Consider the following 17,940-nt stretch of genomic DNA (forward strand, 5'->3'; position numbering starts at 1 on the left):
TCTAGAAAGTTCAAAAGATTTACAAACTTGGTAAGGATTGTAAGAACATAACTGTACTGGGAGTCTACAGAAATCTTTGAAATTATATGAATCTCAGATTTTAAAGTGTTATAGTTAATATGTGGCCGACACAAAAACCTGCACACAGGTGTTTATAGCAGCTTATTCGTAATTGCCAAAACTTAGAAGCAACCAAGATGTCTTTCAGTGAGTGAGTGGATAAATATATATTACCAAGTGTGAGAAGCTAGTTTGAAAAGGCTACATACTGCATGATTCCAATGACATAACATTCTGGAAAAAGAAGAACTATGGAGATAGTAAAAAGTTCAGTGGTTACCAGAGGACTTTTAGGGCAGTGAAACTACTCTGTGTTATACTATAATGGTGGATACATGTCATTATACACTTGTCCAAACCCATAGAATGTATAACATCAAAAGCGAACTCCAGTGTAAACTACGGACTTTGAGTGACAAGGGTGTGTCAGTGTAGGTTCATCAATTGCAACAAATGCACCACTCTGAACTGGGGAGAGTGTTGATGGTGGAGGAGGCAGGGACTATATGGGCACTCTCTGTACCTTTTGCTCTATTTTGCTGTGAACCTAATAGCTATAAAAAATAAGGTCTACTTTTTAAAATGGCATTGTTGCCCTTCAAAGTCAGAATAGGATGGTTATGTGAAACGTTATCAAATATTCATACCTTTCAATTGTTTATGGAACAATTTTTACTTCTTAAGTTTGTCTTCTCTAATTTTACTATTCAACAAGTAATTTTCAGCATCCCCAACCAGAAATACAAACAAGTAATGACATGGGCTTTGTTTACAATGAGTGTTCTTTTTTGTTGGTGGGGGGTAGGGGTAAGATTAAAGCACTTGAAACAATTGGACAACCAATATGTGATGAAATTTAATTAACTGGTTGTTAGTGTAGATGAGTGTGTCTGGTGCAAAGAGGTTAAAGTGGACTGCTTTTTGAAGTATTGATAGTTTTAAAGTTCTTATAGTCCTCTTCATTCTATTAAATGTTTATTTGTAGGGGTATAAATATAGCAAATCAGATAATATTTCAAAACTTTAATCTTTAAATTAGCTTGGATGCTCAAACATTCTTTCCTAGAAACGCAATTGCAAATAATGACTAATTTTTCTTCAAAAAAGGAAGTAAAAGAATATTTATCTAATAGGATTAGAATCTCACCTAGATGCAAGCCAATAAAGTCTGAGTCAGGAATTCCGACAAGGCTGGAGCCCAAATTTCAGGAGGAAGTGATAGTGATGAGGCAGAATGGTAGTGATGGAGGAGGAGTTCCAGGAATCGGGGAAGGTATAAAAAACCAGAATGAGACTTCTGGATTGAAGATGGAGTTTGAAAGTGTTGAAGTGAGTGAGAAAGTGTTGAGCTGAATTAGAAAACTCACATGGTGAAGCTCTTGGGTAAGGAGGGAAATGAAGGCAAATGAGTTATCTTTATTCTTGCACCCTACCGTTCCCCCAGAGAGTCTCAGTGGTGGCACTGCCATGCTTCCAGCTGGTCAAGCCAATTCAGAACATTCTGTCCATTTCCATTCTACCCCTAAATTACATGTCAAATATGTTCACTTCTCTCCTCTCCACTGGCGCCATTCTAGACTAAGCCTCATTTGTCTATTACCTGGAGCACTGCAAAGTTTCCTAATCAGCAGCCCAGCTTTCCCTCCTACCCTCCCCTCAAGTCTCCTACCCAATGGCACTCCACCCCAGTAGCCAGAATTATGTGACCAAAACATACCTGTTTCCTAAGTGGCCCCTTGGCTTCAAATTCTTCATTGATTCCCCTTTGCATTTTAAATAAAACCCAAACTTCTTCCCTTTGCCCAAGGATGCTTCTCTACCTCATCAACCTCAGCTCATGTCACTTGTCCCTGCTCACTGGGCTCCATCACCACAACCTTCCCAGAGTTCACTAATCCTCAGCCTGAAGCCTCTTCCTCACCACTTTAACTACCACCACCACTTCCCCACTCCTACCTCCCCTACTCTCATGGGTGATTTCCTTTTCTTCCTCCAGATCTCAGCTTAAATGGCACCATTTTACAGAGGCCTCCCTCTAACTACCCCTTGTACAAAGCACCAGCACACAGTTATTTTTCATTACATCACCTGTTTTCTTTCTTTTTAGACCTCTCCATAAATTGTAAATATTTATTAACTTGTTCAATATATCCTCCCTGGGAGATGGTAACCTCCCCTAGGGCAGGAACTCTGTTTCATTCAATGATGCATGCATAAAATCTTGCACAGGGCCTTACACTTAGCAACTATCCAATATAGAAATTATCACATGGCACCTGCTTTCCTGTTATCCTCTATGTCTTCTTCTTTCTCTAATACTAATACAGGAGTTATTAAGAAATTATTTTAGGCAGTTAGGGTAAAAGAGGCTGGACGCAGTGGCTCACACCTGTAATCCCAGCACTTTGGGAGGCCGAGATGGGTGGATCACCTGAGGTCAGGAGTTCAAGACCAGCCTGACCAACATGTTAAATATAAAATTAGGCGTGGTGGTGCATGCCTGTAATCTCAGCTACTCAGGAGGCTGAGGCAAAAGAATCGCTTGAACCCGGGAGGCGGAGGTTGCCGTGAGCCAAGATTGTGCCGTGGCACTCCAGCCTGGGCGACAAGAGCGAAACTCTGTCTCAAAAAAAAAAAAAAAAAAAGAAAGAAAGAAAGAAACAGTAAAAGAGTCCTCGGTGGAATTTTCCTTTAATAAAAAGCAGCCCCAAACCATTTCTTTTCTAACAGAAAGCAGCCTGAAAAGTCAAGCTGCAAGCACAGATTTGCAAGCTGGAAGCTTTCATATGTAAATGTCAGCAGCTGTACCTGGAAGCCAGATACATTCAATATGGCGATTCCCGCTCCCTTTTCCTTATCACCATGTGTGTGGGTATCACAGCACTGGCCAGGTAAAGCCACATGTGCAGGTGTCACGGTGACAGCCAGGTAGAAGCCACATTTGCATAATAAAAGATTAGGGTGGGAGGGCCAGTCTTTTAGGTCTTTTCGCAGGCTATGTAAATGACACACCTGGTGAAACCAATCCCCTGGGCTCTATGTAAATCAATCACTGCCTCCTCAAGCCTCTGTACAAAATCAATCGTGTTCTGCCCCAAAACCTGGAAACCTTCTCTTGGGCCACCGGCTTTCTCATCATGAGGAAACTTTCTCTCTCTACTTTTTTGTCTATTAAACATTCCTCTCCTTAACCTACTCCACGTGTGTGTCCTTGTCCTTAATCATCTCAGGGTGAGACAATGAACCACAGGTTTTCCACAGACAATGAAGTCGTTTCAATACCAGACCAGCCTTGACTCTGAGCCCATCGTAAGAATACAACAAATTTCTGTTTTTAAAATTATTGGCTGAAAATTGTTTGTAGAAGAGGGTAATTGGATTGAACTGTTAAGTATGGGCAGATGTTTCATAGAAGAGAGGAGTGGAGAGGCACTCCAGGTGGGAAACAGCATGAACAAAGGCAAAGAGGAAAATGTTGGCATCTTCTGGATCATGGAAAGAACATCCTAAGAGGTGAAGGTTCCTAGAAAATAACTGGCATCAGGGTTGTAGAAACCATGATGAGAAAGACAAATCATTATAAAATATCAGAGAGAAACTGCTCTTTGCCATGCCTTTGTATTAACCGCCTTCAAACTGTGTGTCTTCTCCCTTTTTCCTCAGTTTCTCATGGGGGTGGACAGGATATCAAGTGCTCCCTTGGCTATTTCCCCTGTGGGAACATCACAAAGTGCTTGCCTCAGCTCCTGCACTGTAATGGTGTGGACGACTGCGGGAATCAGGCCGATGAGGACAACTGTGGTAAGTGAAGCCCCTGCAGTCACAGTGAGAGAAAGGAGCAGAAAGGACTGAAGGTGAAGTCGCTGAGACTTCTCTCAACAGAAAGACAAAACTAAATTAAAATACAAAACATACGTTGCTTAAGGAAATCTTACACTTATTTCAGTAGCTTAAAATATCCACTCTTTTCTTTTCTTTTCTTTTGAGACGGAGTCTCGCTCTGTTGCCAGGCTAGAGTGCAGTGGCACGATCTCGGCTCACTGCAACCTCTGCCTCCCGGGTTCAAGTGATTCTCATGCCTCAGCCTCCCGAGTAGCTGGGACTACAGATGCCCACCATCACGCCCGGCTAATTTTTTTTATTTTTAGTAGAGACAGGGTTTCACCGTGTTAACCAGGATGGTTTCAATCTCCTAACCTCATGATCCACCCGCCTCTTCCTCCCAAAGTGTTGGGATTACAGGCATGAGCCACCATGCCCGGCCTCAATATCCACTCTTTTCTATGTAATGGTATCACAGCCAATATTCCAGGCAAGTGGTGGTTGCTCATAGAGTAAGTTTTAACCAAGGTTGTCCAACCCACAACCCACAGGCTGCATGCAGCCCAGGATGGCTTTGAACACAGCCCAACACAAATTCATAAGGTTTTTGAAAGCATTAGATTTTTTGGTGATTTTTTTTAAGCTCATCAGCTATCATTAATGTAAGTGTATTTTATGTGTGGCCCAAGACAACTCTTCTTCCAGTGTGGCCCAGGGAAGCCCAAAGACTGGACACCCCTGTTTTAACCCAACAAACCTGCCCAAGTAAGGTGTTAGAGGCAGAATACTGTTGAAAATGAGAATATGGGCTCTGGAGCCAGACTGCCCAAGTTTGAACCTGGGTATAACGATAACCAATTATCTAAGCTTGAGAACATTTCCTAGCCTCTCTGTGCCTCAGTTTCCTCATTTTATAAAAGGGCATGGTAATTGTGCCTATACTAGAAGAATTCAGGAAGATTAAGGGTACAGAATTAGAAGAGTACTAGACATCTAGGAGGTGCTGTCTAAGTGTTGGATGCTGTTGCCCTTATCTTTTGGGAAGAAAAGTGAGTGCTTCTAAAAGAGACAAAACAATATGTAAATACAACTTACTTACTACTTAACCAACAACCATACCTCTGGATTTATAAAGCCGGTAAGTAGGGCTTCTGGCCAATTTGAATATGGGAAAATAGCTTTCAGTTAGAATTTTGTTCAAACTTCTGAAGCCTTAAAAATACAAAGTTAGAACCTGAATTGTTTGGATCTGAGTCACTGGGAAAATAAACTTCGGTTAATTATGTAAAATAGTAAGATTTCTCACCTGTCAATAAATAAGGTACTATTTTGGGAGGACTAAAAGATGCATAACAATGTTATTATGCAAAGTGTCACATAAATAATATACGCTAATGAGGCCTTGCTGTGATCACTCCCCCAAGTATTTCAGGCTTTTTAAGAAACCACCTTGAAGGAATTAAGTTTCCGTTAACATAAAATAAGATGAACACCAGGCTTGAAAATCCTCCTACCTGAAAAAAATCAGCTAGGTCACACAAGCAAACGTTAACTGAGCTTATTTCTTGAATGTAACTGAAACTTAGGTTGTTTCTTGTAAATGCCTCTGATAATCACAAACAAAACTTAAATCGTCTTTCTAAAGTGGTATAAGGTAAATCACTTTTAACCAATCCCCTATCACCTGGAAACCCCGTTGTAATAACCAGTCATGGAAAAGGTTGAAGTACTTCCTCATTTTCACTTTATGAGCAATCCTATAATACGTGCCTCTGAGCTTTCTTTACTGCCTGGGCTGAAATCTCCCTGATATCGAGCTGTACTTTCTCTTGCTGTAAGATAATAAACTTTTAAATTTTTATAACTCAATCTGATTTTATTTTTGACACTTCTTAGTTTGAAACACTGTTTCTATGTGATGGCAGTAACTCAAGTATAACCACACTATCTAAACTAGTGAGCTTAAGCTGCAATTGTATTTGATTTGGATGGCCATAAATATGTTTTCATTTACTTAAAAAAATAACATCTTGTTAAAATAAATTAATATTACATAATTTTTTAATTAGATGAAACAGTGTTTTGCCCACTGCCAGCCAGTTCCCCCTCGACCTGCTGGCAATTCAAACAGAGAGTTCTAGACAGAGCAACAGGAAAACTTCACTCCAATTAAAATGGCAGCTGGAAGCAGGAAAGGAACGTGGTAGGAATAGCAAATTTACCAGCAAATGTAGCTTCTCAGTGGAAAAAAAGCTTGGGAACTCTAGCTTTAGGGCTAAGTTTAAAGAGGCCAAGTAGCAAAAGTAGCAATCCTTACAGTAATAATCCTTAAAATCATGCAAGTTTTTCAGGATTCACCAAAAAGCACATTTAGACAGAGGCATTAGGGCACTGGGGTTTCAGAGAGAAGTTCAGTAATCAAGAGTTAAACTTTAGCTATAAAGGGAGGCAAAAAATGGCTTGTTTTCTTTTCTATAAAACGGGAATAATAAGAGTATCAATGTTCATGAGTTGTTAACAGGATTCCATGAGATAATGTATCCGAGATGCTTAGCAGAGTACAGGTGCTATGGACTGAATGCTTGTGTCCCCCATAAAGTTCGTATGTTGAAGCCCTATCCCCCAGTGTGATAGGATTTGGAGGTGGGATTTGGGGGATGTAATTAGGAATACATGAGGTCATAAGGGTGGATTAGTATCCTTATGAGTCCTAAGGGAGCTTGCTTCATCTGTCCACCCTGTAAGGAAACAGCAAGAAGACTGCGTCTGTGAACCAGAAAGTGGGCCATCACTAGACATGACTCTACCAGCACCTTGATCTTGGACCTCCCAGTCTCCAGAACCATGAAAAATAAATGTTTATGTTTAAGCCACCCAATCTATTATACTTAGTTATAGTAACCTGACCTGAGACAATAGGACATGAAATTAGCACTCAATAAATTTTACCTAGTGTTATCAGTTAGCTGTAATTATATTACAAACATAGTAGCCTAAAAAGTAACCATTTATTTAGCTTATGATTCTTGGGGTCAGCAATTTTGGATGGACTCCACTGAGATCAGCTAGGCAGTTCTGGACTCAGCTGGATTTTCTCATGCACCTGCAGTCATCTGTGGATCAGCTATGCCATGATGCCTGGGACCTTGTCTGTGTCCTTAATTCACCATTGCCAACGTTTGAAAACTCTCAAGTCCAGTTTTGGAAATCTGGGAAAGATCATAATTCACTCTTATAAAGACATGTCTATGTAAAAAATAACTATTTCAATTTGTTACTGATCTTCTTATGCCAGAATCACATAACTTTCTTGAAATTCACCTAGATCACTGGATCTCCAAAAGTAGTCCTGAGACCAAATTCATCAACATTACCCAGGAAGTTGTTAGAAATACACATTTTGGCCAGGCCCAGTGACTCACACCTGTAATCCCAGCACTTTGAGAGGCCAAAGTGGGAGGATTGCTTGAGTCCAGGAGTTGGAGATCAGCCTAGGCAACATGGCAAAAACCTGTCTCAATATTTTTTAAAAAAGAAAAAATAATTATTTTAAAATATTTATATAAAAATTTAAAAAAAGAAATGCAAATGCTCAGGCTCCATCCCAGACCTATTGAATCAAAAGCTCTGTTTTAATAAGAGCCTCGTGTCATTCTAATACACACTAAGTTTTGAGAACCACGAACCTAAACCCAATGAGCAGAAAAATCAGGAATGCATGCAAAATGGTAGCAACAGCAGAGATACATTAGAATCAAGTTTTCAATATGGTATGCAAGTATTCTAACTTGCTCACAAACTCCATTATTATCAATTATCTACAATTTTTAGCTCCTCTAGGAAAACCGGTACTCTAGTAGTGGCAGTCATCTAGAAATAGAAAAAAAAAAATTAATTCCGTTCAAAACCTCAAAGATGCCCAGTTGGCATGCTGCTGCTGTCCATGCAAAAATAGGCTGGAACTTTCCAGGAAGGATGGCAGAATTTCATTACCATCTTTAGAGTCTAGGTGATGGAAAAATTATGAGATACAGTTATTTCTGTTTGTCTCTAATTGCTTTAATTTCCCTTGCGAAATGAGTGGTTTTTTCCTTCATTTTATAGTATCTGGATAATTTATGCTCCCAAGGCTGTTTTCTTCTTCTCCTTCTTCTCCTTCTCCTTCTCCTTCTCCTTCTCCTTCTTATTCTCCTTCTCCTTCTTCTTATTCTTCTCTCTTCCTTTTTTTCTTTTGAGACAGAGTCCCACTTTGTCACCCAGGCTGGAGTGCAGTGGCATGATATCAGCTTACTGCAACCTCTGCCTCCAGGATTCAAATGATTCTCCTGCCTCAGCCTCCCAAGAGCTGGGGCTACAGGTGCGTGTTACCACGCTCAGCTAATTTTTTTGCATTTTTAGTATTGATGGGGTTTCACCATGTTAGCCAGGATGGTCTCGATCTCCTGACCTCGTGATCCACCAGCCTCGGCCTGCTAAAGTGCTGGGATTACAGGCATGAGCCCACCGCACCTGATCGGCTGTTCATTTTTAAAACATCCATATGTAAATTCTGTTTAATACTAATTAAATTAAGTCAGAAAGTTGCTTCTTTTCAGAATATGTAAACCTCATGCATATTTTCAGTCATGTAAAATACAATATCTTAACACACAAATATAAGAAAACCCCATAATTAAAAACCACTTTTAGAGTAATAACTTACAACTTAACAGTATATTGTCAAATAAAATACCTTCTTTTAATAAAAGGGCTTTTTTCTTAATCAGACCTTTTAAGGTATATCTTAAACTCCAGAAACCTCTCCCTTATTCTGTCAAGCTATTTAAACCTTGACACTAATAATAATTATTAAAATGGAAAAATAAGTCAAATGGAAATTGTAGAAATAAAATTTAGGGAGATCGCTGGAAAAAAAAGAAACACTAAATGAATTAAACTGAGTCCCTATATTTGAACTAATATATGAACTAATTATATTTAGAAAGAACGGTCACTTTTGTGTTATCACAGGCACTTTAAACAAGTACTCTTATTTAGTACATATTAAGGTCCCAGTTTTCTCAGAAAACTCATAAATAATTAATTTCCCTATAATTAAACACTTTATTAAGTATAACAAATAAAATATTTCAGCACAAAGAGCATTGACGTTAACTCAGTGAAGATTTTTTGTGAACACAATGCAAGCAAAATCAATAGATTTAAAATTTTTCAGTTGAATTCATATGAATCCTTTTTTCTAAAATATTTACACAATATGGAATTTACATGTATACAGACATACGTATATCAAAAACTGATTACACTATTTTTATAATAACTTTTATCCTTACTGGTAAACTTCAGTATAGAAATGTATAGATGTTTCCTGAGTTATGCAATTTTATATAATTCCCATATAATTCCATTTGTTTTTTTGCCATGTGTCACTAACCCATTCTTCATCTCTACTCAGAACTGTCACAGACACAATCAAACAGCATAAGGACCAAAAAAAATTTTTTAAGTCATCAGAGCAGTGTTTGGTGTGACAATGACAAATCCAAAAGGAGGGACCTTTCAGTTTTTCAGCTAGAACTATGATACCTGAGGGAATACGTCTGGGTAAATAACAAAGGAACCTGATAACAAAAAGTTGAGGGTTCTTCTTTAGGAATCATCTGTGTTCATTTTCAAATGAGTGCAAGCTCAGTAGTAAAAATGTTAAAGGAACATCAAATTCTCACATGCTATTACATTAGTTCACTACCTCTAAATTTGTATTTAAAAGAAACTCTTTGCATTTCTAGATTAGAATTTGCTCTAGCATTCCTTCTGTGTTATAAACAGAAGGCTGTGCTAAATGAGGGCTCCCCCTCATGGTTACACTAACCCAACCTTATCCGAGAGACAGGTTGAATTACTATACTGGGAAGACTGGCATTCTGGTGCCTCTCCACTGTACTCTTGTTCTTTAGCACTTTAGCAGCCTTGTCTACAGGAAAAGGATAAAGGCCTTTGTCAGTCTGTTTACATATTACCAATTCTATAACCCGTAGGGGAAATGGAAAACCTCTTCTAATACATTTTGGGTCGTTTAGTGTGTTAGTATCTGCCAAAAATTAACGTGCAAATAATGTGACCTTATTTGGAAATAGGGTATTTGCAAATACAATACAGGTAAAGAGTGATATCATACTAGATCAGGGTTGGCCCTAGATCCAATGACAGTGTCCTCGCAAGAGACAGGAAATGGCATACAGAGATGCTGGAGAAAAGAAGGCCACGTGAAGACAGAGGCAGAGACTGGAGCGATGCTGCTACAAGCCAAGGAACACCAGGAGCCATCAGAAGCTGAAAGAGGCAAGGAAAGATTCTCCCCCAAAACCTTCTGAGACACTGTGGCCCCGATGACACCTTGGTTGCAGACGTCTGACCTCCAGAACTGTGAGAGAACAAACTTCTCTTGTTTTTGATTTTTTGTTTTGAGACAGAGTCTCACTCTGTAGCCCAGGATGGAGTGTAGTGGCGTGATCTCTGCTCACTGCAACCTCTGCCTGCCGGGTTCAAGCAATTCTCCTGCCTCAGCCTCTTGAGTAGCTGGAACTACAGGCACGTGCTGCCACACCCAGCTAATTTTTTTATTTAGTAGAGATGGGGTTTCACCATGTTGTCCAGGATGGTCTCGATCTCTTGAGCTCGTGATCTGTGCATCTTGGCTTCCCAAAGTGCTGGGATTACAGGTGTGAGCCACCGTGCCTGGCCAACTTCTCTTAAGTCACCAAGTTTGTGGGAATTTGTTACAGCAGCCCTAGGGAACAATGCATGTTAGGACAGGACACGGAGAAGGGCCACCTTCTGTGGGCCCAAAGAGACATTATTAAGGTCGATATAAAGTCCTGGTCCAGATTAAAGCGAGCCTTAGAATTTAGTCTTAGTGAATTTTAGACAGAATTTCCAATGAGCTGTTCTTATGCATAATTGTATGTGGTATAAAACCTCCTAAAGACGATTTTGCTTCACTGTTCACTTTCAGTTCTGGGTTGTGCTAAACTTGAACCACATGGTTTTTACCAGGTGTTTTGTACTCTTTTATGTTATGGCGAGTCAGGTATGGCTACAAGAGACACCAGGGAGGCTCAGAAACACAAAAGTTTATTATTCCCACAGGTTCTAGAGATGGGAGGCAGGGCATACCATACAGGGCTAGATGGGAAAGACACCAGGAGGCAGAAAACAGCGGTGAGAGGGGTAGCATCAGGTCAGAGCCTTTATTGGGGTTTCTGAGGGAAATGCAAGGCAGTGCAGGGTGAGCAGCTTAAGATGTGCTGGTTTGAATAATTTTGGAGGGCTCTAAACACTAGCAGTGGTCCTTACTTCCCAGCTACCTGGTCGTAGGATGATGAAGCGGAGGACTATTGCCTCCGGGGTGTGTGGGCTAATGAGAGGAGCTCTAGGTCTGGATTGGTTAGTTTGCATATCAAAGGCATGCTCTAAGCACCCTTTGCTCTCTAAGAACTGACAAGCCCTGGGAAAGACAATCTCTTACTAGCCTAGAAAGGTTTTTTAAAGGATGTTAAAGATCATAATATACAGAAAAAGTGTTTAAATGTACAATATACCAAGTCTTTCTTGAGTTCAACTTTGCCAGAAATTCCCTCCCTACCTCCCACTTCACAAATGTACACAGAAAGTTGCAGCAACAAACAACAGTAAGTAGAAAGTCACCTTTACCATGTAGCAAAAACTGCCCTCTGCGTATGAATGCTTCTCTCGGAAGCTCCTTGAAAGTATGAACATTTTCCCACGTAAGGTTTTCTATTTCAGCTCCTTCCCAAGGTGATCTTAAATGCTTTGCCTTCCCTCCCCACTGCTCCAGACTTTGTTGTCTGTCAGTAATAGTTTACTTTGCAATTTTGCCATTCACTGCATATTTTAGGTTTGAAAAGACATCTTATGTTCTAGGTTTGTCTATGCATGACTATTTTTTTTATTATTTTTGAGACTGAGTCTTGCTCTATCACCCAGGCTGGAGTGCAATGGCGCGATCTCAGCTCACTGCAACCTCTGCCTCCCAGGTTCAAGCGGTTCTCCTGCCTCAGCCTTCTGAGTAGCTGGTATTACAGGCACCTGCCACCACACCTGGCTAATTTTTAGTAGGACCAACTTTTAAGCAACTTTGCTTAAAAGAAATACACTCCAAGTCACAGGATTTTTCTGTGACTAAATTCTAGCTGTCCTCCAATGCAATGTGAGAAGGACCCTAGTTGACTATGGCAAATCCCATAATGCAGTTCTTCCAAAGCTTGCTTTAAGACTCACCTAGGCCACTTATGAAAAATATAGATTTCTCAGACTCCATGCTGACCAAATAAATGAGAGTCTCCAGTGGAGAAGCCTGTAAATTTGTGTTTTTGATAAATGCCCCAGCTCTCAGTTTTTATTTTAGCATAAGGGAGACTGAGCTTTCTCTAAAGTGTCTTTAAGGACAGAAATCCAATCATTCATTCATTCAATCAACAAGTATTTAGTAAGCCCATGCAGCATGCAAGATCAGATTTTTCTTAATCTATGTTTTTAAACTTTATTTACAGCATGACTATATCATTTTTAGCTGAAAAGCTCTTTTTTAGTAAAAATATTTGTTTTATTGGTGCCGTTTTTACAGCACTACCAATACATACTGGAAACCATATCCCCTAACACAATATTCTCTTCTGTGCGGTGCTTGTTCCACTACCCTAGACTGCCTCGAGATAAATCAGAGAATAAATTTCATCAGGATCATTACTGAAGTATGAAAAACCATTCTGATCACTGCCCTATACATCCTTAAAATATGAAGGACACGGGATTTAAAATATAGAAACACATATACCAAAAGCTGTTTTCTTTAAAATGCTAACTCCCCAACTTTGCAATTTTGGCAACATTTCCCATGTTCTGTATATCTGCCTTCTGCCTTCTGGTGGGAGGAAGTAATGGGTAGAAAGAGGAAAATACTTTGGAAAGGCAGAAAGAAAAGTAAAGGCTGATTACTAAAAGGCTTGTTTGTTTGATGATGTTGCTATTTAATAAACACAATGGTGAGGACAAAGGATTAGGAAATGGCATATAGCCCATGGTTTTAAGCATGGCATTATCTATTAATGGTAAAAAAAAAAATTCAGCAAATTGAAGTTGTCTATTTGTAAAAGCTCAGTTAAATATAGGATCTGCTAAAGAAGCAGAGTGAAAGAAAATCAGCATCTATGGCAGTCACCCAACCACGTCTCATGAATTTCATAGCAGCAGTGAAACATTACCCACAAAACAGCCCCGTGTTCTGGGATGCTGTCACTTCACCTAATTTCCATCACTGATGCTGAGGTAGGTGGATGTGGCAGTCACAGGAACATGAACATGGTGCACAGAGTGAAGTGAGGCCCTGGTAGCCTGCAAGGTCAAAGCCTTCAAACCTTCACAAGCCCACTTCTCGCTCACCTTCTGCAGATATGCATGAAAACTGTTTATATGAATACTCAAAGCCTCAACATACTCTGACCTACCTACTTACATGCTTTATTTGTAACATCGATAAACATATAACCACTCATAACACTACTATGTTTTTGGTAAATTGTTTTTAGTAATACCTTGATTTGCAATATTTTCATTGATTTAATAAAGAAAAATAATGTGAATTTGAATTCCAGTTAATAACAACTTCTGGTTGTTATTTAAATAAACTTTTTTATAATTCACACAATTCTGATGTAAGAGCCTCAATAACGGAAGTGAAACAGACAACAGAAAAATAAGCAGCAAATAGTAATAGCTAAATACTTAAAGCTGATGTCCCACAAAAGGTGAAATTCTGTAGATAGAATGTAAACTGATTACATAATTTCTTTGGCCTAGAAAAGAAATACAATAGTAATTTATATTTTAATTATTTATTTTTAATAAATCTGTTTCTTAGTCAAGTCACCTAACCTTTTTCAGTATCAATTTTTCTATCTGGGTTTCTGCTTATATATATATATATCTGTAAGTGGAGATGATGATAATGACCAAATAGAGTTACGAGGATAAAATGGAGTACCTAGCACAACATAATGGGTACCTACTAAATATGACTTCTTTCAGGGCTAAATGCTAACATTCAACCTCTCTGTTAAAAGGGGTGAATGAAAGTCTCTGAAAGAATTCTCCTTATCTAAAGATATGAAACAAGTTTACAAAAGTAAACTTGCCAAAAAGTCAAAAAACTCTACAAAACTAGGAAAGGAAGACAATACAATGCCATAAATTTCCAAAATCTCAAAACCTGACAGCCAAGGAAACATATGGTGATTCCGGAGCCCAGTAGAACAGAACGTTTTGTAAGGCTCCTGACCCCATCCCCAGAACCCACGTGACATTTTTTTTTAGGGCAACCACAAAATTAAACTACACTAAATTTATGGGTTCAGAAAAAATGCACTGCTTTTTCACTCTCATGAGATTCCACTTGAGCTCCCCAAATTAACTAAATGTCTAATCATTGTTCCGCCGTACTTTAATCCAATGATTCAATCAGCCTCCCCATATCTGTCATTGTTAAATGGAAAAAACCGGAAACTACTGTAGGTATATTAGACAGAAATTAGGTAAGCAGAATCTTCTCAGAAGGGCTGGAAGAGTGGGTGTAAACAAAGTCGACAACCGTGCTGTTGGATCCATCATGGCTGCGACTGACAACGGAGACAGCTGCTGCTCCCGCCCCCAACACAGCTGCCTCTCTCGACACCCACAAGGCTGGTAGTACCTGAAATCCCCTTCCACAATTGCTCTTATGTCTCTGTTTTAGACAGAGCAGCAAAAAAATGACCTTATACCTCTCTTCTAACCAAGATACATGTGAGTGCATCCAAATCCTGGCTGACTCTACAGGGGGTGCGAAATGTCGTCTGAAGTTTTTCAGTCTCTGCTGCACAGAAAAACACCAATGAAGTTGGGTTAATCTACAGCATATTCCATAACAGGTTCCTTGCAGTTGTGCAATACAATGGCTGTTCCTCATGATCTGTTCCTTTGGTGACTCAATATTTGTATGCATTTGCTCCTCAATTTCATTTAGCCTAGGCCAGCATTGGGTTCAGATTTCAGTGGACAATCTAGCAAAACTACTGCTTGAGCTAACACATGGAATCCAGAAACTCCAGGAGGTCACTGTATTAGTCCGTTCTCACGCTGCTATGAAGAAATACACGAGACTGAGTGATTTATACAGAAAAGAAGTTTAATTGACTCACAATTCCACATGGCTTGGGAGGACTCAGGAAACTTACAATCATGGCCAAAGGCACCTCTTCACAGGGCAGCAGGAGAGAGAATGAGTGCCAAACAAAGGGAGAAGCCCCTTATAAAACCATCAGATCTCATGAAAACTCACTCACTAGCAGGAGAACAGCATGGGGGAACAAGCCCCCATGATTCAATTATCTCCACCTGGTCCCACCCTTGACACGTGGGTATTATTACAATTCAAGGTGAGATTTGAGTGAGAACACACAGCCAAACCATATCAGATACCCAGATCGATTAGCTTTGCCCAACCTAAAGCTATATTTCTACTTCCCGGTCTAATGCTTGTAGAAACCATTCCCATGCAAATTCCTTGGGTTTCTGCTTATATAAAATAGCAAAATCTTTTGGTATGTCAGTCTTCTCTAAGTCCAGTTTGTGTTCTGCAGCATGCTGGGCTCTGGCTCCAGTTATAATAGGTTGAGAAGCAAAGAAGCCTGGTAATGAAAGGGCCTGAGGAGAGTTGGCAACTTATTTACCTCAAGTAAGGTAACTCATGTGTCTTCAAACAAACTACAGCTAACCTCATCAGACAGGAAAGGGGAGCTGCTTTTGCTTGCAAGGGAGGTTTTGTGGGAAGGGGATTTAGAGTGGTCAAATTCAACTGAACACACACAAATGTCCCAGTGCAATTCACAAGGTCTCTCTCGCCAATCAGTATTCTAATGTTCACTTAAAAGATATGACAGACTGAGCACAGTGGCCCACACCTATAATCTCAGCACTTTAGGCCAAGGTGGGAGGATCACTTGAGGCCAGGAGTTTCAGACCAGCCTTAGCAACACAGAGAGACCCCCATCTCTACAAAAATAAAAAATTAGCTGGGCATAGTTGTATGCATCTATAGTCCCAGCTACTCAGGAGGCTGAGGTGGGAGGATCCCTTGAGCCCAGGAGTTTGGGGCTGCAGTGAGCTATGATCGCACCACTGCACTCTAACCTAGGCAACAGAGTGAGACCCTGTCTCAAAAAAAAAAAAATTTAATGATATGACAAAATGTGAATTCAACTTATACTGTAACTTAACAACCCATAGGATCAGATTCTATATAATGTAGGGATACATCAGTCCTGAGGTAGGGCCACAAGAGATAAAAGATTATCTGAGGGTAGTCCTATCACCCAGGCTGGAGTTCAGTGTGCAATCTCGGCTCACTGCAACCTCTGCCACCCCAGTTCAAGCAATTCTCACGCCTCAGCCTCCCGAGTAGCTGGGACTACAGGCGTATATCACCATGGCTGGCTAGTTTTTGTATTTCTAATGGGGGTTTCTCCACCTTGGCCAGGCTGGTCTCAAAATCCTGACCTCAAGTTATCTGCCCGCTTCGGCCTCCCAAAGTGCTGGGATTCCAAACATGAGCCACCGTGCCCAGCCGTTTCCTTTCTTTAATCTCTCCAGAGCTATTTCTTTGGCAATCCCACTTCACAACCCTTGAAATTTCTCATTTTCATTCTAATGATTTATCATAGCAAGAACTTTGCCAGAGTCTAGCCATCTAACAGACACATCATTCCAGGAAGCCATAGCAATAATTTAAGTGACTTCTTTTTGTCACTGTGTACCATTAATTATGAGAGTCCCATGTTCTAATAATAACATGATTGCCATTATCTAAGAAGAATCGGAATAGATAACCCATCCGATGTTTCCATCCTTGAGATGTCTGAGAGTCTGTTATCTGTAACCCCTTCTGGAAGGAGGAAACAGAAACCACTCTAGATATTTTTGGGAAAGAGAAGCTTAAGAAAAAGATATATTTTATATAGGAAAAATGTGTTTGTGGAATCATTTTAAGGGCTGCAGAAGAAGGAGTCAGAGGTAGGGAATACACCACTGTAGTTGCAAGCCCAAGATCAAGAAGCATCTGCTTCTGCCACAGCTGCTACTGCTAGTCATCTCTACATCCATGAAACTGGGCCCCTGAGGCTGGCGGCAGTAACTGCCCCAACTACCACTAGATATCCATGAGACTGGTGTGTATAAACCTCAGGTCTCACAAGAGTGCATCCAATTGGTAGAAGCTTATCTATAACAAGAATCCTGGCTGCTTGGGGTCTGGAAAACATATATTTAAGTTACCAACTTCTAAAGAATACGAAAGCATTCTAAAGTGGGGGTCGAATAAAAGAGGAGCAAACGTTCACAAAAGCCACCACAGTCTCAGGAAGTTTTAGTCTCTGTTTGGCTATATATGCTGAATCTTTCAAATCTCCTTCTCCTGCTCCTGTTTCTCTGCCTAACATATCAACCGATGCATGTGTTAAGGGTTGGGCAGGCACCTTGAACTTGTTCCTGGGTGTTCAGGGGCTGGTATTTGCTGGTTTCTGGAGTGTTGTCCCTTGTCCACGAAGTTACTGGTGGCCTGCTAGAGTCCCATGCAGAAGTCTGCAGTGGCTCACATCTAATAATCCCAGCACTCGAGGCCAAAGCAGGGTGGATCACATCACCCCAGAAGTTCAAGACCAGCCTGGGCAACATAGCAAAACCCCATCTCTACAAAAAAAAAAAAATTAGGCGTGGTGGTGCACACCTATAATCCCAGCTACTCAGGAGCCTAAGGGAGGGGGATCACTTGAGCCCAAGAGGGAGAGGTTGCAGTGAACTAAGATTGCACCACTGCACTCCAGCCTCAGTGACAGGGCAAGATGCTGTCTCAAAAAAAATTTTTAATTTTAAAAATTTTAAAAGAAATCAATGCTACACTTAATACTAACTTACAGAAATAGGACAAACTTTTATAACTTCACTCTC

The 17,940-nt window shown here is 40.2% G+C and overlaps 1 protein-coding gene across 6 annotated transcripts in view; it reads left to right on the forward strand.

The window, feature by feature from the left end:
• Positions 1-17,940, forward strand: part of RXFP1 (relaxin family peptide receptor 1) — a 122,205-nt gene that overhangs the window by 41,336 nt on the left and 62,929 nt on the right. For all 6 annotated transcript variants that reach the window (XM_055276256.2, XM_055276257.2, XM_063638332.1 and 3 more), the window contains exon 2: positions 3,724-3,861. In XM_055276256.2, coding sequence (XP_055132231.1) covers positions 3,724-3,861 — 138 coding nt within the window. The remainder of the gene's footprint in view (positions 1-3,723; positions 3,862-17,940) is intronic.

This window comes from Symphalangus syndactylus, chromosome 4 (assembly GCF_028878055.3).
Source record: "Symphalangus syndactylus isolate Jambi chromosome 4, NHGRI_mSymSyn1-v2.1_pri, whole genome shotgun sequence".
NCBI lineage: Eukaryota > Metazoa > Chordata > Mammalia > Primates > Hylobatidae > Symphalangus > Symphalangus syndactylus.